At 40.4% G+C, this 21467-nt stretch overlaps 1 protein-coding gene across 1 annotated transcript; it reads left to right on the top strand.

Moving 5' to 3' along the window:
* Positions 1-1280: 1280 nt before the first annotated feature.
* On the top strand, positions 1281-4020 carry LOC108048948 (nose resistant to fluoxetine protein 6). The gene is made up of 9 exons (XM_017129920.2): positions 1281-1567; positions 1623-1989; positions 2047-2120; positions 2181-2380; positions 2443-2555; positions 2610-2826; positions 2884-3056; positions 3120-3603; positions 3676-4020. Exons 1-9 carry the CDS (start codon positions 1282-1284, stop codon positions 3964-3966), a joined length of 2205 nt encoding a protein of 734 aa, XP_016985409.2. The 5' UTR covers position 1281; the 3' UTR covers positions 3967-4020.
* Positions 4021-21467: the final 17447 nt, after the last annotated feature.

The following is a 21467-nucleotide window of genomic DNA, read 5'->3' as shown; positions in this document are numbered from 1 at the left end:
TTTAAAACTCAGAAATCAGACCGCAGATCAAGATATGATCGCATCTAGTTAATCAGAAAGTAATAAACACTACCTGCAAACCTAGCAAGCCAGTGCGAATCGAGTTTGAATTGCCAGACATTGGTAGATAAGAAACTGAGTTACATTTTTTAGCCCAGATATGTTTAATTTTGATGGATATATAAATTAAGTGGACAATATCCCAATTTGGTTTTACTTCCACTACTTTCGATGTATTGATAGATATTCATTTTTAAATCATTTTTTTAATGTATTTCAATACCATAAATTTGGTGGATTATAGTAACAAATATAATAATATAAATCACGTTAACGATGAAAGTCCCATATATATTAAAAATCCTTATCTAACACGAACATTAGAGATCGGTTAAAAGAAGTCGACGGATACGAAACATTCGGTAGTTGAACGTCCAAAGATTTGGCAATAATTACTCCCCTTTACTTAGACCTGGAGCTGAACGGAGGAAACTAACTGGATGTAAAGGCTGATGCATTTGTTGGAGGATTTCTTTACCCACTACCAGAATTTACGAGGACTGGCTGCTAACCCGAAAAACAGTAGATACTGTGTCTTTAAGACTGCTTTCAAATGTAATTTGGATGCCATTACAGGTGCAGACTGAACGCAACTTATGTCGATCGAGCTCCAACCATAAGCTAATTAACTTATGCAAAAAATCAGATTACTAAGATATTCTTGCTATCAACTTTCAGATCGTATTTACTTAATCAAAATGTAATAAGCACCACCTTGAAACCTACTAAACCTGTCCGAAGCGTGTTTAAATTGCTAGACATTTGTAGATAAGAAAGTGAGTTGCATAATTGATTTTTGAACTGAAAAAATAGTTATCAAGTGGGCAAAGTCGTAAAACCCCTGACTAAAGGTGGTTTTTCTTTTCTTCCCAATTTGGTTTTTCTTTTCACCTACATTCAATTTGAAAAGTGCGCATCGGAATGATTTCATATTTTGCCAAATGGAAGTGTTTTGAGTAACTTAGCACCCAAATTTCGTGGTATCGATAAGATAATCAAACTTCGACCCCCATAATATGCAAAAACAAAAATTATTTTCAAAATCATAAATTATATTTAAAAGTATATCTCAAATTGCTCGGTCATGTTAACAATAGAAACTGAGCTAATCGAAAGTGCCCATATATTACTAATCCTTATCTAATACGACCACTAGACATCGCTTAAAAGGGGTCGCTCGAGTCCGGTAGCTAAACATTCGGTGGTTGGACGCCCACAGATATGAAGAGGATCGCAGTGCTACTACTTACTTTTGGCCTGGCCGTAGCCAGTTCCCTCGACTTGGACCTGGGGCTGACCGGAGGAAACAAACTGGATGTAGTGGACTACCAACGCCTTAACAAACTGCGGCACTTGTCGGAGGAGTTTTTTACCCACTACCAGAATGTAACTTTGGAGGACTTGCTGCCCGAAGGACGGCTGCCCACAGTCCAGGATCTGCAGTGCTATGCGGAATTTGCTCAGCTAACCGCAGGACTGGCTACCGGCAGCCTTTGGGCTTTCCAAAGTGAGTAAGAAGGACATTTGATGAGGGCGGCCATTTTATAGAGTTTTGTGAATAGTGATTGACTCATGGGGATCAATACCCGCTGGTATCCTGAAGGGTCACTTCAAGGACCTGGGTCACTACGACGAGTGCATTAGCATCGAGCAGACCGTAGCATCGACCAATACTCTGCTTGGAAAATACTGCCTGGCCAATCTGCCCCTGCAGCAATTGCTCGGGAACTCTGGGATGATGATGTTCAATGTCCAGACGGCCGTTTGCTTTCCCGCCTCCTGCTCAGCCGCCAACATAGACACACTCCTGCGGAGGGTCTTTAAACAACTTATCGGACTGGAGCTGAGTGATAATCAAAGTCTGGTCAGGGAAAGCTCCTGCAAAACTTCGGAGCGTGAATCTTACGACGCCGTAACCATTTTCACTATGTAAGTTATAAATATGTTCATGAAAGGGTTGGCTTTACATTCATTTCAAATTAACAGCGTTCTTTTATCTGTGTTTGGCGGTGTGGTGGTTTTGTCCACACTCTACGACTATTTCCTGTGTGAGGATCAAAGTGAGTAGGCATATTTCCAGAAAACAGGACATCGTTTCTAAAATTGAGTACAATTTTTAGAAAAACTGCCTGCCCTTCTAAAGGTGTTCTCCGCACGTGCCAACTCCCGATCGCTATTCCGCATTACCGCCAAGCCCAATCCGAATGTGATAGAGTGCCTACATGGAATTCGTGGAATGTCCCTTATTTGGGTGTGTTATGGTCACAACTACATTGTTGGTATCACTTCACCCAACATAAACCTATATGATGTGTATTCTGTGAGTATCAAAAGACCCTCGCGAAGAAAGCCTGTGGCTCATCATTTCACTCCAATCCCCAGTGGGCGAAGACACCTTTCATGGACATAATTTATGAGGGCGTTTTCGCAGTAGATACATTTTTCTTCATTAGCGGGCTGCTGGTTGCTATGGTCGCCCTGCGTTCAATGGAAAAGTAAGTTGGCAGTGCATCCTATCCCAACCTCCCCACTTACTTCTTTCATTTTAGGGCCAAGGGAAAGCTGAATATTCCGCTGATGTACCTTCATCGTTATCTCCGCCTAACGCCCATCGTGGCCGTATCTATTTTGCTCTACCTCAAGCTACTGCCTCTTATGGGCGATGGTCCGCTTTTCGGCAACTGGAACTTTGATAGCTACGACAACTGCAACGATAACTGGTATTGGACCCTGCTCTACATTCAGAACTACGCTACTGATCAGGAAGTAAGTCCGCTACCACTTTATTTGAGCACTATACCTATGATAATCTTTTCTTTTAAGTGTTTGGCTCACACGTGGTATCTAGCCATCGATATGCAATTGTATATCATTGCTCCCTTCCTATTGATTATCGTGTACAAGTGGGGCAAGAAAGGTGCCGCGGTGGTTCTGCTACTTTTGCTGGGACTCGCTGCCTATTTATTCGGAACCATGGTGATCAATGACTATTCTTTGTAAGAAATGCTCAAGACTCTCGCTTTTTTCCCGATTTAAACATACTTCTTTTTGCGTTAAAGGATAAACGGTGGAGGGGGAGGAGGCCCAGATGATTATTCAGAAGACCTGTCCCACTATACCCACAATAGGACTTCTGGATGGCTGGTTGGATTTCTGTTTGGCTACTTCTTGCACACGATCCGTGGAAAGGCCATCAAGCTGAGTCGCCCTGCCGTCTGGTTAGGATGGATCACCAGTCTGGCCCTACTTTTCACCTGCATCTTCGCCATGTACCCTTATGGTCAGGCCAAGACCGCGTCCCTTCCGATCCTTAACGAAGCCTTCTACGTATCGCTCTCTCGAATCGCATGGCCCCTGGGTTTGAGTTGGGTGGTCTTTGCCTGCATGCAAGGATACGGCGGACTGGCCAACTCCTTCCTCTCCTCGCCGCTGTGGCAGCCTTTGTCGAAGCTCTCCTTCTGCACCTACATGGGTCATCTGTTGATCCAGAACCTCAATGGTGGGCGCACGCGAGTCAACACCTACTTCTCGAACTACGACATTGTAAGTTATCCTTAGTACTGTTGAATGTGAGAGTTTTGAACGAACAGTATTATTTTCTAATCTCTTTATTAGATGTTGCGTTTCTGGCAGGACTTTGGATTTTCGGTCTTGCTCGCCTATGTCATGTACATTTTGATCGAAGCTCCTTGCGGGGGATTGGAGAGTCTGATCCTGCCAAACCGTAGACCAGCTGCCCAGCCTACACTGCAGCCTGCCGAGTTCTTCCCAGAGCCGAACTCACCGCCTGTTGATCTAGAAAAGCAAGCTCCAGAACCCTTAAGCAACAACACATCCGCTTCAGCTCCTCCACTGCAAAGCAGGATTGAACTTCGGAGCAACGAAGCAGAAAAAGCAACTCATTAGTTAAAGCACCCTAAGATAACTGAGGCGATGTATATAGAATAATATTTATACTTACACATAATATACACACACACAAATATATCAATTAAAGATCTTACATGAAAAAACTGAGTCTGAAAATCGAATCAATCTACAGGAACTAGGAATTAGTAGTTTTAATGGCAGTCTATAAAAGGAACAAAATGAACAGGAAACTTTCCCATAGAACACGCTTTACAAGCATATAGAGTCCTTACCATTTGAGCAGAACGTGACTCACAGTCCGATTGTGTAGGTTTTTTCTGAACTTTGAAGTTGATTGCTGTTATTAATAAATCGCAATTGGTAATGTTGGCTGTTGGCTCAAGTGGCAGACGGACTCAGATTACTACGAATTAATGAACTCAAAGAGGTTTACTTTGGCAACGGACTGATTATCGGCAGTCTGAGTTGAGATAGACTCAAGTGTTTTAAAAGCCTTTTGGAGATGCATATCTGATTGAATTTCAAGAAACCAAATAAAAACAAACCTGCTGCTTGATATAACAAAGTCTGGCGTTTGGGTAATACCGGCTACAATAATATTTTTATTGCTCATTTGGGTTCTCATTGACCCGATAAGAGCACGTCGCTATTTTCGACAATTAATGTTGATTGGGTCAGCAGAAGCAAGAAGGAAATCCCATTTATTATTTTCTTGAAACCAGTCACAATTTGATTAGATAGTAATTCGATGAAATCCAAAGTTTACTGATCCTTAGCTGCAATATAAGTGTTTCTTCTAATCAGCTCAACATGTGTGGAAAAGTGAAAGTCACCGTATGAAATAATTTAAATTTTTAATTTTAAATTAATAGACCTGCGATTTTAAATGTTTTCAAATCTTTGCATTACATTTAATTTGAAATGAAATAAAAGCAAGAAGGGAAGCAAACTTCGGGAAGCCGAAGTAAAAAATAATTTTTAAAAATAATGAAAAAATGTTATTTTGCTGTTTTTCTATTTATCGAAATAATCCTTAAATATATAGTAATTATTTAGTATATCAAAATTAGGCTTTTAGTTTTGTCAAAATCGGACAACAATATCATGTAGCTACCATTGAAACGATGGCAATATGCAGTGCAAAATCAACATAGCTTTAATGTTTTTAGTAATATATGCATAGAAATCGAAGTGTAGTCTTTTGTAATAACTGCAAGGGTATATAAACTTCGGCTTGCCAAACTTTGCTTCCTTTCTCGTTCATTAAAAAAATTTTTTTTACAATATGTTAAAGTCCAAACATTGACTAGTTTGGAACAATCTATCCTAAGTATATACAAATAAATTAATTTGCTTACATATTTATTTGCGTGCGGTGCAATGCATTTCTTCATCATAGCCTTGCAGTGTGTATTATAATTTTGGTGAGAAGTTTGTATCGCAGTGAATACCCTATATTATTGATAAACATAACTCCGTCTTATATCTGTAAAAGTAAACACTTGAAATTTTTTAATATGTTAACGCAGATCAGGTTGAAAACGGCAATAGTATAGAAATTCCAAAACGGCCAAAAGTCTGTTAAAATTTGCTGTTTGTAAGATGCAAATCTTTTGGATATATTTTGAAGTCTAAGTTAAATTATCTATTAAGGCAACGAAGTTAAAAGTTTAAACTTAAACGATTATTTTCTTTTTTCATAATTATTATAAGAAAAAAGATACAAATTTGAATTTAAGGGAAAAAACTTTAAAAAAAGTTAAGATAAGTAATAAAATTAAAATTAAAATAATTAAATTTAATTTAATTTCGATAAAGCTAAAAATAATTTACATATAATAAATATAATAACACAAGCTATTTTTATACCCTTGCAGAGGGTATTATAATTTTGGTCAAAAGTGTGCAACGCAGTGAAGGAGACATCTCCGACCCTATAAAGTATATATATTCTTGATCAGGATCACCTCCTGAGTTGATATAGCCATGTCCGTCTGTCCGTCTGTCCGCCTGTCCGTCTGTCCGTCTGTCCGTCTGTCTGTCCGTCTGTCTGTTTCTACGCGAACTAGTCTCTCAGTTTTAAAGATATCGAATTGAAACTTTGCACACACCCTTCTTTCCTTTGCACGCAGTATATAAGTCGGAACGGCCGGGATCGGCCGACTATATCCTATAGCTGCCATATAACTGAACGATCGGAAATGCCATAACTTTGGTGTTTGTAAAGTTAGGAAGTTGGGATTTTCTATGGGTTTTGTATTTGGCTAATCAATCCGACATGCCGAATTTCATAAGGATCGGCCGACTATATCCTATAGCTTCCATATAACTGATTGATCGGAAATGCCATAACTTTGGTGTTTGTAAAGTTAGAATGTTGGGATTTTCTATGGGTTTTATATTTGGCTAATCAATCCGACATGCCGAATTTCATAAGGATCGGCCGACTATATCCTATAGCTGCCATATAACTGATTGATCGGAAATGCCATAACTTTGGTGTTTGTAAAGTTAGGAAGTCGGCATTTTCTATGGGTGTTATATTTGGCCAGCCAATCCGACCTACCAAATTTCATAAGGATCGGCCGATTATATCCTATAGCTGCCATATAACTGAACGATTGGAAATGTCATAACTTTGGTGTTTTTAAAGTTAGGAAGTTGGGATTTTTTATGAGTATTAAGAATGCATCATATGAATAATTTTGGAGAATATAATTTACAGAGTATTCTGCAAGGGTATATCAACTTCGGCTCCGCCCGAAGTTAGCTTTCCTTTCTTGTTTAATCATTAAAAATATAAAGAACAATCTTAGAAAGTCATATGATTTCCCAAAGAATTTGCTTAAATTTAAACTGAAAGTTATAATTAAACTGTATAAAGTGCAAGTCATTACACCGCTGGTCAACAAATTTTGTAAATTTTATAGATATTTTTATTGATTTAAAAAACTGTGGAATCCGTTTTGTTAGACAAATTTTGATCTAAATTGAGAAAATATTTTTAGCATCAGCCGGAATAAAATCGTCCTTGATTTGAAAAAAACCTAACAATAAAATATTTGTTATCCAATATTTCTTGTATTAATGGCAGATTTGTCTTTTATTAAGAAAAATTTTACCCAATTCTAATCAGGTTTTATTTTTAAGGCTGTCTTCTAATATTAAGAATACATTTTTATGAGTTTATTTAGCTTTGATATTGAAATTGAGGCATTATTGGTTTTACGAAGCCAACTGCTTAAGAGCCCAACTTTTTTGATGACTGGATGTTAAAAAATAAAATTAAAATAGATTTATGTTTACCTAAATTATATGTCTAAAAATGTCGAGGATATCTTAAATGAGTTAAATAAATATGGATAAATTGTTGAACAATAAAGAAATTTGTGTTCCATCCGAATGCAATTAAACTTCTTAATAATACCAAATAAAACATAAAGTTAATGGCCAAATTTTTAGGCTACCAAAAAGATTACATATTTACTGATTATAATATGAAAAGGACTTAGTTATTTCTTAATTTTAACTCACTTATAAAAATAGTTCAAGACAATAAAACTTAAGTGTATCGTTGAACAATGATAAGAATAAGTTATTTATTATTGAAAAATTGCAGCGATTAGTTATGGTTAAGTACCAATAACTTCTACACATTATGTTCGCAACGTTTTGAATGGTATCAACAACTTGATGTCAATAGCCTTTTAACACCCTTGCAGAGGGTATATATTATGTTAGTTAGAAGGCTTTGAACGGTATTTGGCTGTTTCACAACTTTTCCCTTAATTGTGCGATCATAGTAAAATACATCAGTCATAACGGACGGGATTGGACGACTATAGATAGCATAAAGTTGTTATAGGTATGACGAAACAAAATTGTTGTTGGCTCGGGAAGATGAAAAATATTCAATATAGCTCCCAAATGTTCTTTTACATAAATTATTCTTATAAATTCTTTGTGTATTTCAAGTATAATAATATGGCCGAATTCAGCCATTAATAATTACCATTGGTTGACTTAAAACATTTTAGACATTGCGTAATCTACCTGTTTGAATCACCCTGTATTGGTTGTGAATGCATGCCAGCTTCTACGCTCACTTCATTCAAGTTGCGTCACAGACCGCGCTAGTAGTGATTCCCCCGTGATTCTACGCACTCTCCCATTCTAAACCACCAATTACCAGGGCGCATTGTTTTCCCATTCACTAAAGCCCCGTCGAGTGCTTTGCGCGCCAAAATGACAAACTGCTGGACGGAAAGCCGAGTGGAAAAGCACCCGGCTAGCTGGGAACCGAGAGCTTTGCCGATTCCGCTGCGAGCTTTTGGCCGTTGTTTTGGCCATGCCGGCAAACACGGCGTATGAAAATTGTTTGCTAGAAAACCGCGTTGTTAGTCTTTTGGAAAACTTGCCGTCGAGCGGTTGGCTGGATCAGTTGCCCTTGTCGCGGAGAAAGAAAGTTAGTTGTGGATTCGAAATTTGGGGTAATATAACCGACATCGGCGGTGACAGGTCCATCTCGGTATACGGATCGCTTCCACTCTCGTCTTTGTGCCTGAAGATTCCCCTATCTGGCCAACTGCACTTTGCTGCTGCCATTAATGTCAACACCGCTGTCAGCTGGCTGCGGTTGTCGGCGGGGCTGTGTTAATGCTTTTAATTACATGCAAAACATAAAAAGTATTTCGTTAAGTGTTGCCGTGAAGTTTGACATCGGAAATTAATGCACTTGCCACCGCAGGCATTTGCGGGGGCCGACGGAACAGTTCCACAGACCCGATCTATATCTGTTTTTCTCCCCGATCTTGAGTTTTCCGCCGGCTTTTCGGAGGTAAGTTGTGCGACCGCATAGTCTACCACTTGCGGTGTGTCAACAAAGTGAAGGTGTTTATGATTGTGATATTGAATCAAACTCATATGCTCTTGATAATTTGTAAAGTAAATTGGGATGAACACAATGGAGAGCTGCTATGTTTGTAATAAAAATACAACTTGTTAGATGCTTCCTATATTCATTTAGAAAAAAAGGCAAGAGCAGAATAAAAAAAAGATTTTGGCTCAATCTGCTAGACTACGATTTTTTAATATCTTTTAAACAACAGCGTGCAATATTGTTGAATCCCACCTCTGTGAGAAAATAAGCTGCCACATTAAGTTTTTGATCGAGTAAATGAAAACCAACGACTTGTCGGCATTTGCATACGCGTTTCAATGGTTCTGAAAATCTCTATAGCCCCGACAATCCATTGCACGGTGGCTCAAGCTCGTTATTAATAATGTTTATTTTGTTGATAATATTGATTTCAAAATATAAACATTGACAAATTAATGCCACTACTTAGCGGACGCAACCGTCGAGTCATGATCATCATGATCGCGTTTATCGTTATTAATTCGAGTGTACGCTTGAAACCGCACTCGAAAAGTGCGAACTGAGCCTCTTCAGTAGCCCCCCGAACTCCCTTCGCTGTGACCTTGGGTCGCACTCAAAACCCCAAGCGATGTCGCAGAATTTACAAACTCATTTTGGCGGCTCACGTTCCCATACTCAAGTGCCGGTCCAGAAGTAGGCGAATAAGTTGTATAAATATGGGTTTTTATTTGCTTAAGAACACATTTCCAACACCCCATCGCCCACCGCGCATTGCCCACCCATCGTCGGCTCATTAAATAAATGCAACATCTGTTGGCGCTCTTCGGGCCTTTTGTTTACCATTCATATTGCCGAACAAATTTAATGCCAAACATATTTAATACGCACACAAGTCGACTTAGCCCGGCTCAGTTGTGCTTGTTTATAAATTTCGGCAGTCGAAAAGTCATATGTGGGCGTGGCACCACCCCTTGCTATTATATCGTTTACAGCCCAGCGAATTTTGGGCGCAAATCGGATAAGAGAGCGCGAGCGGCATAAGAAATATTAAAATTTATTGCGTATACGCCGGAGCGGCCGGCATTTCGTTTAAGAATTTTCCGCCTGCATCACAAGTTGATTGGGCTTTGCTATTTTGGTCAGCCAGAAGCCATCAGCCATCAGACAGAGGCCGAGTTCCAAATCAAATGTCTTTATTTATGCGAGTATGAATTGTGATTTATGCGCCCGTCTTTCATGTTGTGATTTTCTATCTGCCCGTCTCATTTTTTACGCCATGCTCTGCCTAATTACGCACTGCTGGAAATGAGAAAAGCCAACGAAAGCAGAGCAGGCGGGAAAAAGGAAAAGTATGCGGTCAAACACGTCGGAGCTGTCCACCGAAGAAGGAAGATGAGGGGAAATTAAGTCAGTCGCTTGTCCATTTGATTTGCCAGACGCGTGTGTGGCGCCTTTCGATTTCTTGACTTTAGTTTGCGTTTTCGGTTTTTTGGGGCAATCGCGATCGCGTTTGCAATCGCAGGGACGCCGCATGAATAAGAAATGCCCGCCACTTTTGTCGCTGGCTGACTCACAGCCATAATAAACAGCAGCCACGCCATTCTCAGCGTGAATTTCTTTTCAAAATTTAACTCAACTGTCACCCGCAATGCAAATAAAAGGTGGGCCATCCAAAAGGGGTGATGTTTTCGATGGGTGGGCCGCTCTTTTCGATGCAGCGTTTGCTTAACCCAAATCGAAACTATTGATGATTGTCGATACAGTTTTAATGTGCCTCATATTTATTTTGTTAAAATGTTACTTTTACTTTTTGTGTGCGCTAATTCTTTTTTATGACCAAAAATTTCGATTGAACTTTGGCGAGTGGGTTGGAAAAATAAACAAGGGAGCAATGTGAAAATGAGCTCAGCGATTAACTTTAACGATTATGAATTGTTGAAAGGGCACGTGCAGGATTGGGGTGGTGAAGTGGGGGTGTACTAATGCGTGTTAAATTTACTGTCAACGTAGATACTAGGTACTACACAGGAAATAAGAAGCTAAATTCCAAAAGTTTTGAGTTTGAAGTCAATCAAACAGTTTTCCTCACCGAATACGCCTAGTGACATGTTGTGTTTAATTAAACCTAACATTTTAATTAATTAATTTAATTTAACTAAAAAATATTTTTATACACTTATTAACAAAATATCTATTAGGATCTTTCATCACTGAGTTATCTATACAATATTTATTATTTGGTATAAAGAACCTTTTTTTTCAGTCGACATCTAAACTCTGGCTATTGAATTAGTATTTCTGGTTATAAATGGAACATTTACTCAGTTTTTTTAGTACTTAAGCTTATGTTGTTTACTTTCCCTTTGTATATCTTGAAACCCTGCAACTGTTAATTACCCGTCTTGTTGTCACAGATTGAACCTAATTCGATTAATCCATAATACTTGCCTCGCGTCCCGCAAAGTCAAATGTAATTACCAACACCCCGAAAACAAAGCCGGGCCACAATACCAAATTATTGTATAATCATTATCGACAAGAAAAACTCCGCTGAAAGGAAAGGGAAAAGCTCACACATTTTCCACATTTGGCCATTCTATTCCCACTGGCTGTTTACTTTTCAGCCTCTGACTGCTGACTAAGAACCGTGGCTATCACTTCTGGCCTTCGGCGGGGAATGGCGTGGAAGTCTGAGTAATTCATTAGACGTTTATTGTGCCGGGGCATTTGCATAATTATGCAATCAGTTTTGGCACACTTACACATTAGACGCAGACTGCTGATAAACAAGCCAGTCCTGGCCCCGAAAGATACAGCTCGTAGACAGGGACTAGACCCAATTTGATTAGCGCGCGCATACGGAATGAAGGCCACCACCTCCTCCGGAGATTCCCGTAGTGCCCCGTACGTGGGCGCCTAATCTTCGCCTGGTGGCAACTTTGCTTTCTTGCCGTCGGAGCTTAATTAAAAGCCAAATGTTTGCCGCCCGGCAAGGTCGTTTCCCTGGGTTTTGGCCTAACGCTTTTTTATTCAGAACCGCGCCATATGTCTTGCTTTTTCGGCTGGTGTTTATGATAGGTCTTATTGGCCATTTGTATGCTTGGGAGTCATGACTTCGAGATCTGCCGACAAATGGGTTATTAAGTCTGTGCGCCCTACAGACAAATGATACCGGAAACGTTGAATGGGAAAACTTTATACCCAGAGAAATGATGGAGGAGTTGACACCCGACCTGACACCGTTGTCAACCCGTTCCACGACCTTTCCCCCTGAGAAATGACGGCAATCAAGAAGTGAGCCCCACTCGATGAGAACGCCCCATTTGTCATGCAAAGTGCGCCCATATGGCCACTTGGAAGATATGCTCCCATACCTCATTAAGTTCTATTTATATTCAGCCACGCTTAACTAAACAATTAGCACCGCCTTGCTCGGGAAGTCGCTCTTTTGGCCTAATGGAATATGTTGCCAGGCAATTGGCCAATTAAACGCCATTGTTTTGGTTGCTCCGTGAACATTACCTGATTCCCACATACACCTACGGCCGAAATTAATTCGCTCGATTAAGGCGTACGCATATTTATAGCTCTTTTATTCATGCCTATTGATTTGGGCAATTAAACCGATGAAGCTTCTGCGTATGCGTCTATCAAAAATCAATTGATGGCTGCTAGACGTTAGCGCAAATTGTATAATAACAACAGCAGGAGCTAGTGAAAATCCAAAGGCAAAGATCTTTAAATAAACTGCCTGTCCATTTTTCACGCCATTTCTGCACTTATAAATTTATGCATGCCTATTTTCCACGAGCCGTTTAGATTATAACCCGCTCCGTCGGAGGCTCCAGGAAGTCCCGGTCCCCAGTCCGTCCTAATCCCAATCCCTGACAAATGAGCCACACGCCGAGTAACAACTTTCTTCGTCATTACTCTCAAATTGTTTCTGGGGGCACCAAAATTGAAAAACTGTGAGCTCCCACGCAATGCTCGGGACCGAAGGATACCGGTTCCATCCCCCGAAATCGCCGGCCACTTGTTCCGCACTTTGGTGCCATTTCCGGATTCGTCTTCGTCTTCGTCTTGAGCTCGGATCAGCTCCCCTTCACATTTATTTTTGACACACGCTCAGCTGCTGCTCTGGTTGTTCTGGTTTATATTTTTGGCTCTTTTCGGGCAGTTTCATTTGCAATTCTAATTGCCAGCAGAGTCGCCTTAATTGAAAGCCAAACAAAAACCGGTTCGAGAAATTCGGGAGACCAATATTGGGAAGTGAAGGTGGTCTTTGTCAAAATATAAGATCGATTTAATGAGACTGCTGCATTATTCTGTCTATAAATACATAAACAACGTATATGCTTTGATTACTTTTCTGGCCTTATCGATCTGCATTTATTTCATCGTTGTCGTGTAATCAGCAGCTCATAATGACATTTATCGCCTTCATCACGTTAGCATGCACGTGTTTTCCTGTTCTCTCATTGATAAATAAAAGGGGAAGTGAATCACCCCATACGGTTTGTTTGTTGTGGAGTCGAATGCTTTGATGCACTCTTTCCTGGACAACCGCCGATTTTTTTGGGCCCAACTTCGGTTCGGATTCCACTAAGGATCGGCAATAATCGTTATGCTTAGGTTGTAAAAGCGAGTTGTTCCCGCTGAGGGCCTGAATTTATTGTCCTCACACTTTGTTGAAGGCCAGCGGATTCTAAATTTAGTGGCCGGTCCAGCTGGTTTCGGTCTTCTTGGCTGATTCGCGAACGCCCCGGAGTTTCATCATGCAATCTGCAGTGACGACGACATTCGGGATAGATCCAGACGACTGACAGCGCGTTTAATTTACTGATAAATATTTTTATTCCTCAATAAATACATTTTTCATTACGCACTTGGCCAACTCGTGGCCGGCAAAGTCATAAAAACAAGGCCAAAGCCAGCAGCCGTGTACGCGTCCATTTCCATTTGTGTCCTGCGGTCATTATAATGTTGTGTTTGCATATCAAGCCGCCGGATGGCGAGGTGGGTGGTGGTACGACGGTTACAGGGGTCGCTGAACTCGTAAAACATTTGGCCTGGCCAAAAGTGAAAGTCAGCCAAGCTGGCAGCGGTTAACTATGCAGGCAGCTCATCAAAATTGCAGCCAATAAAAGGCGACAATTGCCAAGTCCGACCACTAGCCACTAGCAGTTGGCAGTTGCCACTTGGCAATGGGCCCTTGTCTGCGGACTTATCGCTCATCGGCATTCCACGGTGGCTCGGCTTAATGCAGTTTTAAATCCCCCTCATTAGACGCTGGCAGGTCGTAAGTAAGTCCCCCATTCGTCACTCTTCGAGGACTCTTACTGAACAGTCCTTCGAGCTGACGTCAGCGGCTTGGCCACGCCCCTCAGCAGCGGTGGGCGTCAGTGTCACGATGACAAATTAAGTGAAACGGCAAAGGAGTGCAAGGGAAGCCATGGGAATGTCAAATGCGGACTGGGGAACGCCCAAGTTTGTTTAACAGCCACTTGGCGGCAGGATGCGAGTTAGGGCCAAGTTAACGACGCGGGGCCACGCACCGCTCAATAATGCCCCAGCGGAAGTGCGGCAAGCGCCATTTTTCAATATGCGCACCGGAAATGACAGGGGACAAGCGGCCGCGAAGGAAGAGGGCAGCACAGTGCAGCTCATTCCTGTCGAAGGATGAAAAATCCCTCACATGTGGGATTATTGCATTCTTTCCCTCGGCGAATGGGTATTGAACTGGGAGCCATTCCCATTTGGCGCTGCGTAATGCGATAACTTTCAAGGTCAGTCAAATGTTAAATACGCATTAGTGGTCCATATTCAAATGCCACATGATACGCTAAGCACACACTTACACAAACACAAAGAAAACACAGCGCGAATCGAAGCAATTAAAGTGTCTTTAGCACGGGGCATGTTGTGGGTAGTTTTCCCTGAGCATAGCGAGGAATTTCGGATCAGCTGGAGTTTTCGGTGGAAATAGATATATGGCTCTGACATCCATAAAAAAACATTAGCATGTGGTAAATATACCAAAAAAGAAACCATTCTTTTGTACAAGGTTTTGGATAACAAACAATTTTCGCTTAAGGACGGACGGAAACCTTTATTAACTAATTTAATATTTCTTATGAATTCTTGATGTCAATGTAACAGTTGCTTTTAATTACTTATGGTAAAGTGCCGTACTGTGTTTAGTTCTGTACGTATTCTATACTATTGTAATATAAACCGCAGTATGGCAGCCTTATGCTAAAGAAGTCCGATCTTAATCTTTTGTGAACTCGAATTTTCTTTTCAAAATGTATATCGAAACGTTTCCAATTAGTTCAAAAATTAAAAGATTCCTGGAATTGTGAGAACTCATTAAAAATACTGCAACAGAATAAAAGGTATATTCTAGGTAGTCGGACGTATCTATATTTATTCTACTTTACAGGGCAGATAATCTTTTGTAATCCCTTAATAAATCTATCCAGAATAACGATAACTTTACAAAGGTCGAATTAAACTTTTGCAGATATTTCGAGGAGTAGCATGTGAAGGGTATATCACAGTCGAGCTAGCGGTCTCGTCATTCTACAGCTCTGTTTGCAATATACATGAAATCGTAAAACAATAGCTAGTGCTATCTGTGCTATATGACCCACCGACAGTCCGCCCTTCGGTCCGGGCTGAATGTGTGCTGTATGAATTCCCATAGCGGGCAAATAGACAAACAGAACGTAGACAGCACGGTACGCACGGATTCGGAGATGTGGCGACAGCAGCTGCAGAGTTTCCCGGCCCGCGGCGATGGCGATGGCGATGCCAAAGTCCGTGGCCAGTCGCATCTTTCACCGCTCCGCTCGGGGTCCGGCGATAAAACGCCTTCCCGGCCAATGGCTTATCAATGCCGGGGCTCTGGAAAGTTCGCACAGCAACAAGCTCCGAGCACGAGTATACAATTACATTCGTCAGGAGCCAAGGAGCGGTGGCAGAGCGACTTGAGCTCAAAACACAGGCACATTCTCCCGCAGATAAAGAATTCTAGCTTTAGAAAAACATTAGTTGAACGACCAACCCATACGCAATTGTATCTCTTTATACTTACATGTATTCACAGCTGCGTTCAACAAATTAGTACATACGCACATAGATTTCGGAGAAATAACATTTCGATTTAAGATATCCTTAAACTGTTCATGTAATTTTCTCTGAATAGGTATCTATTTATAGACACATTCAGTTCTTTAATTGTTTAAAGTATGCCGATTATAAATGATTTTGTTAATAGGTAAATCCAAATAGAATCAAAGTATTTCTAAGACGCGGATTTATGACTTTTATATAAAAAGAGTGCCTTATAGATTTTGAAAATTTGAATTGATTAATAATTGTTTTTTTTTTACTGATTGGTAATAGTTTATTGCACTAAGAGTGCTTAGTTAGTCATTACCAATGAATCCCACCATTCTGAGCGGCATTGTTGTAATCCCAGTTCTGTGGCCATTGTTTGAACGTTTTCTTATTGCGGGCAAGCAAACGCACAAACCGACTGACAAACGGTGGCAGTTACAGTTCCCAGCATCAAGTAAGGGGCAAACAGACGGGGCAGCCGCATAAATAAGTGAAATCAGACAGGGCGGACAAAGGAGTTGGATAGTTGAGCTAACATCCTTGACTCCTTGCAGCAGCGGCCTGAGAGAATTATTGGAGCCAAACGGCGGCTAAAAACTCGCACAGGAACTGGGCTTCTTTGGAATCCAGGGAATGAAACAGTAATTCAGGATGGCGTGCCGAATCGTTTAGCTCCTTCAATTTAAATTCTTGACTCTAAAAGCTATCGCAGTAACTCTGTTTCACTGAGTAAAAAGAAAGCAATACAGAGATTAAAATAAAATTGATTAATTTAAAGAAATTATTATTCATTATTTGTTATTAAAAAAAATTTGAAATATCAGTCTTTCTTAATAACATGTATCTGCATTGATAAACCCTTAATGGTTTTAGGGTTAAGAAATATATATGTAAAAATAAATATATTAAAATAACTTTAAATATGTAAAAACAGAAACCGAAATAATTAAATTTCTTTTGAGTGTGCACCCATTTTTAGATTTATTAAAATGTATTTAAAAAATATATTTTTGCTGATTTTTTTTTTTTTGTATAACAATTTTTTTAACCTTACAATAAGCAAAACATATTTCAAAAGCTTTAGCCAGTACTTATGTGGCTTTTTTTGGGGATGGGCGCCTCGGCTAATGCACTCCAACTAGCGTGAACCCAAAAATAGCTTCTGCCTTAATTGCCATTCAATGGTCAATTAAAGGGACATGACTCTGGGACACGACCATGGACATGTCAATTTGGACTTCGAGGGTTTTCACACAAAAGCAATTTGCCACCCCACCTATCCGCTTAGCCAAAACATCCACTTTGGCTACTTTGGGTGGATTCAATTGAAAAACAAGCTTTTGGTTTTACGGCGCTTTGTTCGCCTTTCTGTTGGCAGTGGCTGTTGATTTTGTTTTGCCATTGGTTCCACACGAGCGCTGCGCCGGCATGCGAACTAGTTAGATTAATTTAGCCAGAGTCGCAAATACAATTACGAAGTCATTTCAATTTATTTAGCGTGCGACACCCTCGGCGAAAAAGAGCCACGTCCACGGGATGCGGTTGCTTTGGGGGAAGTAAATGTGTTTTAGACCGCTTTCCTCGGGATATTTTAGCGGTTAAAAGCGCTGATACTGTGCCACAGAGTTCGAAATCACTCCGGCGGCTGGGCTTTAACTTTTTCGCCACCCACTCGTTCGCTTTTTCACGCTTAGCGATTTGTCAAAGTGGCTGCTAAGGCACATCCCCCATAACCATCCCATATATCCACTGGCTTGACTATTATTGAACGATAAATTGATTAGATATGCGTGTGTGCGGGGGTGTGACAACTTTCTCCGACTCCCCCGCTGCCGATTTCGATACTCATGCGGGAGCTACTTCTGCTGCTGATTCTTATTGCCGCCTCAAATTGCCATTTCAATGTTAATTTTATTAGGGTGTCAGCAATAAATTCCGTTCAATCTTAAATACCATAAAAAGCGCCTCACTGCCACATTCACACATGCGATGCGAGTCCTCGTACACGCAAATCCACTTGGCCCCCCGCTTAGACTCCCACATCCAGGATGCAGGCCAGTGGCTCAACTTCCATCATTGCCAGTCGCCCGAACCTTATTCGAATCTCAGCCAAAAAATTATACGAAAATGTTGTACACGAAAAGAAACAACTTCTAATAAATATCCTCTTTTTGTGCGGGGGTGAAATCGAGTTCCATTCAACTTTTCAAAAAGTTGCTTTTTATAAAACTTATTCCCCAAAAACAGAAATACTGTGGTTCAAAACCGTATTTCCAGCTATTTATACCCGTTACTCGTAGAGTAAAAGGGTGTATTATATTCGTGCAAAAGTATGTAACAGCTAGAAGGAAGCGTTTCCGACCCTATAAAGTATATATATTCTTGATCAGGATCACTAGCCGAGTCGATCTAGCCATGTCCGTCTGTCCGTCTGTCCGTCTGTCTGTCCGTCTGTCTGTCTGTCTGTCTGTCTGTCCGTATGAACGCTGAGATCTCGGAAACTATAAAAGCTAGAAGATTGGCATTTTGCATGTAGATTTTAGAAGTTCCTACGCAGCGCAAGTTTGTTTCAAAATGGTGCCACGCCCCCTTTAACGCCCACAATCGCTTATATACGATTTTAAAAATTTAAATATTTCGGAAAAGTAAAAATGCAGTTTTATTGTGTTTATCAATACCTATCGAAATGTAGAAGAAATTTTTCAAATCGGTCCATTCGTTAAAAAGTTATGCGTGATCAAAGTTTCTATCTCCATCTCCCTCGCACTCCCTTTACCTGAGTAACGGGTATCTGATAGTCGGGGCACCCGACTATAGCGTTCTCTCTTGTTTTAAACTAAGCGAGGTCGATAGATGTATAATTTTCTTAAGAAACTTTTTCTTTTAAGACCTAGCTATTTCTAAAGTTATCCTTTAAATCAGTTTAATTTATTTAGAAGATATCATGTACTGGGAACCTCAAGAAACCTTTAATTAATAAATGGGTAAAAATTGGGTATACCAAAACTATACGGAGCCCTAAGTATAAAATTTGAATTGCCTGCTTTAAGGATCCTCTTAGGCACCCCTGATCATATAACTTCTAAAATATCTTGTATTTTGTTCTGTGTCAGTTCGCAACTTATATATTAATGCAAACGCCCACACAGCCAGGCCACAAGTTATCCATCAAATTGCCGCTCAGCACTCGAGCAGTTGGGATTTCGGGCAAAAACCATAAACCGATTTCAGATTTGCATGCAGGCCTCGCATGTTTGTGGCGGCAGTTGTTCGTTCTTATATTCCTATATAAATATGTGGCTTCTGGTGTTGACCTCTTGGCCAGCCGAGTGGGCCATATTGATGGCCGTGGCCACAGCTCTCAGCCAAAAGTTTGGAACGATTCATTTGTCTTTCTACATGACCAACTCGAAACTTTCGAAACAATTACGGCCAGCAAAATGGCCAATAGAGAGCAGGGCCCAGCCCTTGACTCCTCGGACAATCCCCCACTTAGCATCGTTAAAGTCGCATTTTTAAACCAAATGTGACACAAACTGCCTTGTTATGTCATCCGGGGCCGTTGAACCCACAACCCACTCCGAATCCTGGGCCACAACAAACACAGTGCACAGCTTGGCACAGGGAAAAGGACAGCATCCAGACCCGTAGTCAAAAGCATCCGGACAGGAACAAGCCCCAGGATCTGGCCAATATGGTGTGCGCATAATGAATTTATCAAATTAATCAAAATGGCGCTGCACAGGGGCCCCTTCACCCCATCCCCCTCCCACCAATCGCAAACAAACACCGGAAGCTTGTGTTTACTCGTCCGAGTGTCCATGTCCATGGCCTCATCCTTGGATGTGTGTGCGAGGCTCCGTACGAGCATAATATAATTAAGCGAGTTGCGCGCCGCAAAGATGGGGATTTAATAAAGCCATTTGGCTGACAACAGCCATTCGGCTGATGAGGATGAAGCTGAGCAGCAGACGCCATCGGCGGTGGCTCTCGGCGATAATCGCCGTCTGCCAGGCGGCACTGTCACCCGAGATGGGGAGCAAACATCCAAGTCAGGAGCGGCGACTGGGGATAAAGCGGTTAAGAAATAATTTGATGCGATCAAAGTGAGGGACTCAGAATCAAATATTATTGCAGACTTTTTCTGCAGGTCTAATTGAACATAGCGAATTAGGAATTTGACATTATCGTTTTGCTCAATCAGCTCTGTTATTCGCGTATTTGCAAATTTAAGATCACTATTTTATTTTGTTGATTCTGATTTAATTAATGTTTAAGAATGGTTAATTAACTTTTTTTAACCTTTCGATATATGAAGTAAGCATCCAAGTCAGTAGCGGCGTCTGGGGATAAAACTATTAAACAATAGTTTAATTTAATAAATGTAAGGTGCTCAGAACCAAATATCACCTATTTAAAACCGTGGTTATAACATTTTCAAAATTAAAATAATCATATTTTTTCTTCTACATAACTTTAGAAAACAAGACAAAAGATTAATGAAATTTGCTTTAGAAACTTATATTCTTTAGTATTAAATTCCAGATTTTGTAAGCATACTTAGTGTAGTTACAATAAGTGTAAAAGCAATTATGCTCACAAAATCTGGTATTATCACTTTTTAATTCGATTGCTTAACTATATCTCAACAACAAATGTTATTAATCTTTTTATACCCTTGTAGAGGGTATTATAATTTTGGTCAAAAGTGTGCAACGCAGTGAAGGAGACATCTCCGACGCTATAAAGTATATATATTCTTGATCAAGATCGCCTCCTGAGTTGATATAAGCATGTCCGTCTGTCTGTTTCTACGCGCACTAGTCTCTCAGTTTTAAAGATTTCGTATTGAAACTTTGCCCACACCCTTCTTTCCTTTGCACGCAGTATATAAGTCAGAAGGCCGGGATCGGCCGACTATATCCTATAGCTGCCATATAACTGATTGATCGGAAATGCCATAACTTTGGTGTTTGTAAAGTTAGGAAGTTGGAATTTTCTATGGGTTTATTAAATTTCAAAGGGATCGGCCGACTATAGCATATAGCTGCCATATAATTGATTGATCGGAAATGCCATAACTTTGGTTGGTATTTTCTATTTCTATCAAATTTCATAAGGATCGGCCTACTATATCCTATAGCCGCCATATAACTGATTAATCAGAAATGCCATAGCTTTGGTGTTAGGAAGTTAGGATTTTCTATGGGTTTTATTTTTGGCCAATCAATTCGACCTACCGAACTATATCCTATAGCTGCCATATAACTGAACGATTGGAAATGCCATAACTTTGGTGTTTTAAAGTTAGGAAGTTGCTATTTTTTATTGGTTTTATTTTTGGCCAACCAATATTGCAATTTACAGAATATTCTGCAGGGGTATATCAACTTCGGCTCCGCCCGAAGTTAGCTTTCCTTTCTTGTTTAATCTTAATCTCTTTAGAATTTCGTAAGCATAATTGACACTACACTTATGGAATATAGACCATGGAATATAGACCATAAGTGTAGTGGTAATTATGCTTACAAAATCC

This window comes from Drosophila rhopaloa, unplaced genomic scaffold (genome assembly GCF_018152115.1).
Source record: "Drosophila rhopaloa isolate 14029-0021.01 unplaced genomic scaffold, ASM1815211v1 contig_155, whole genome shotgun sequence".
NCBI lineage: Eukaryota > Metazoa > Arthropoda > Insecta > Diptera > Drosophilidae > Drosophila > Drosophila rhopaloa.
This window is presented reverse-complemented; position numbering and strand designations above follow the sequence as displayed.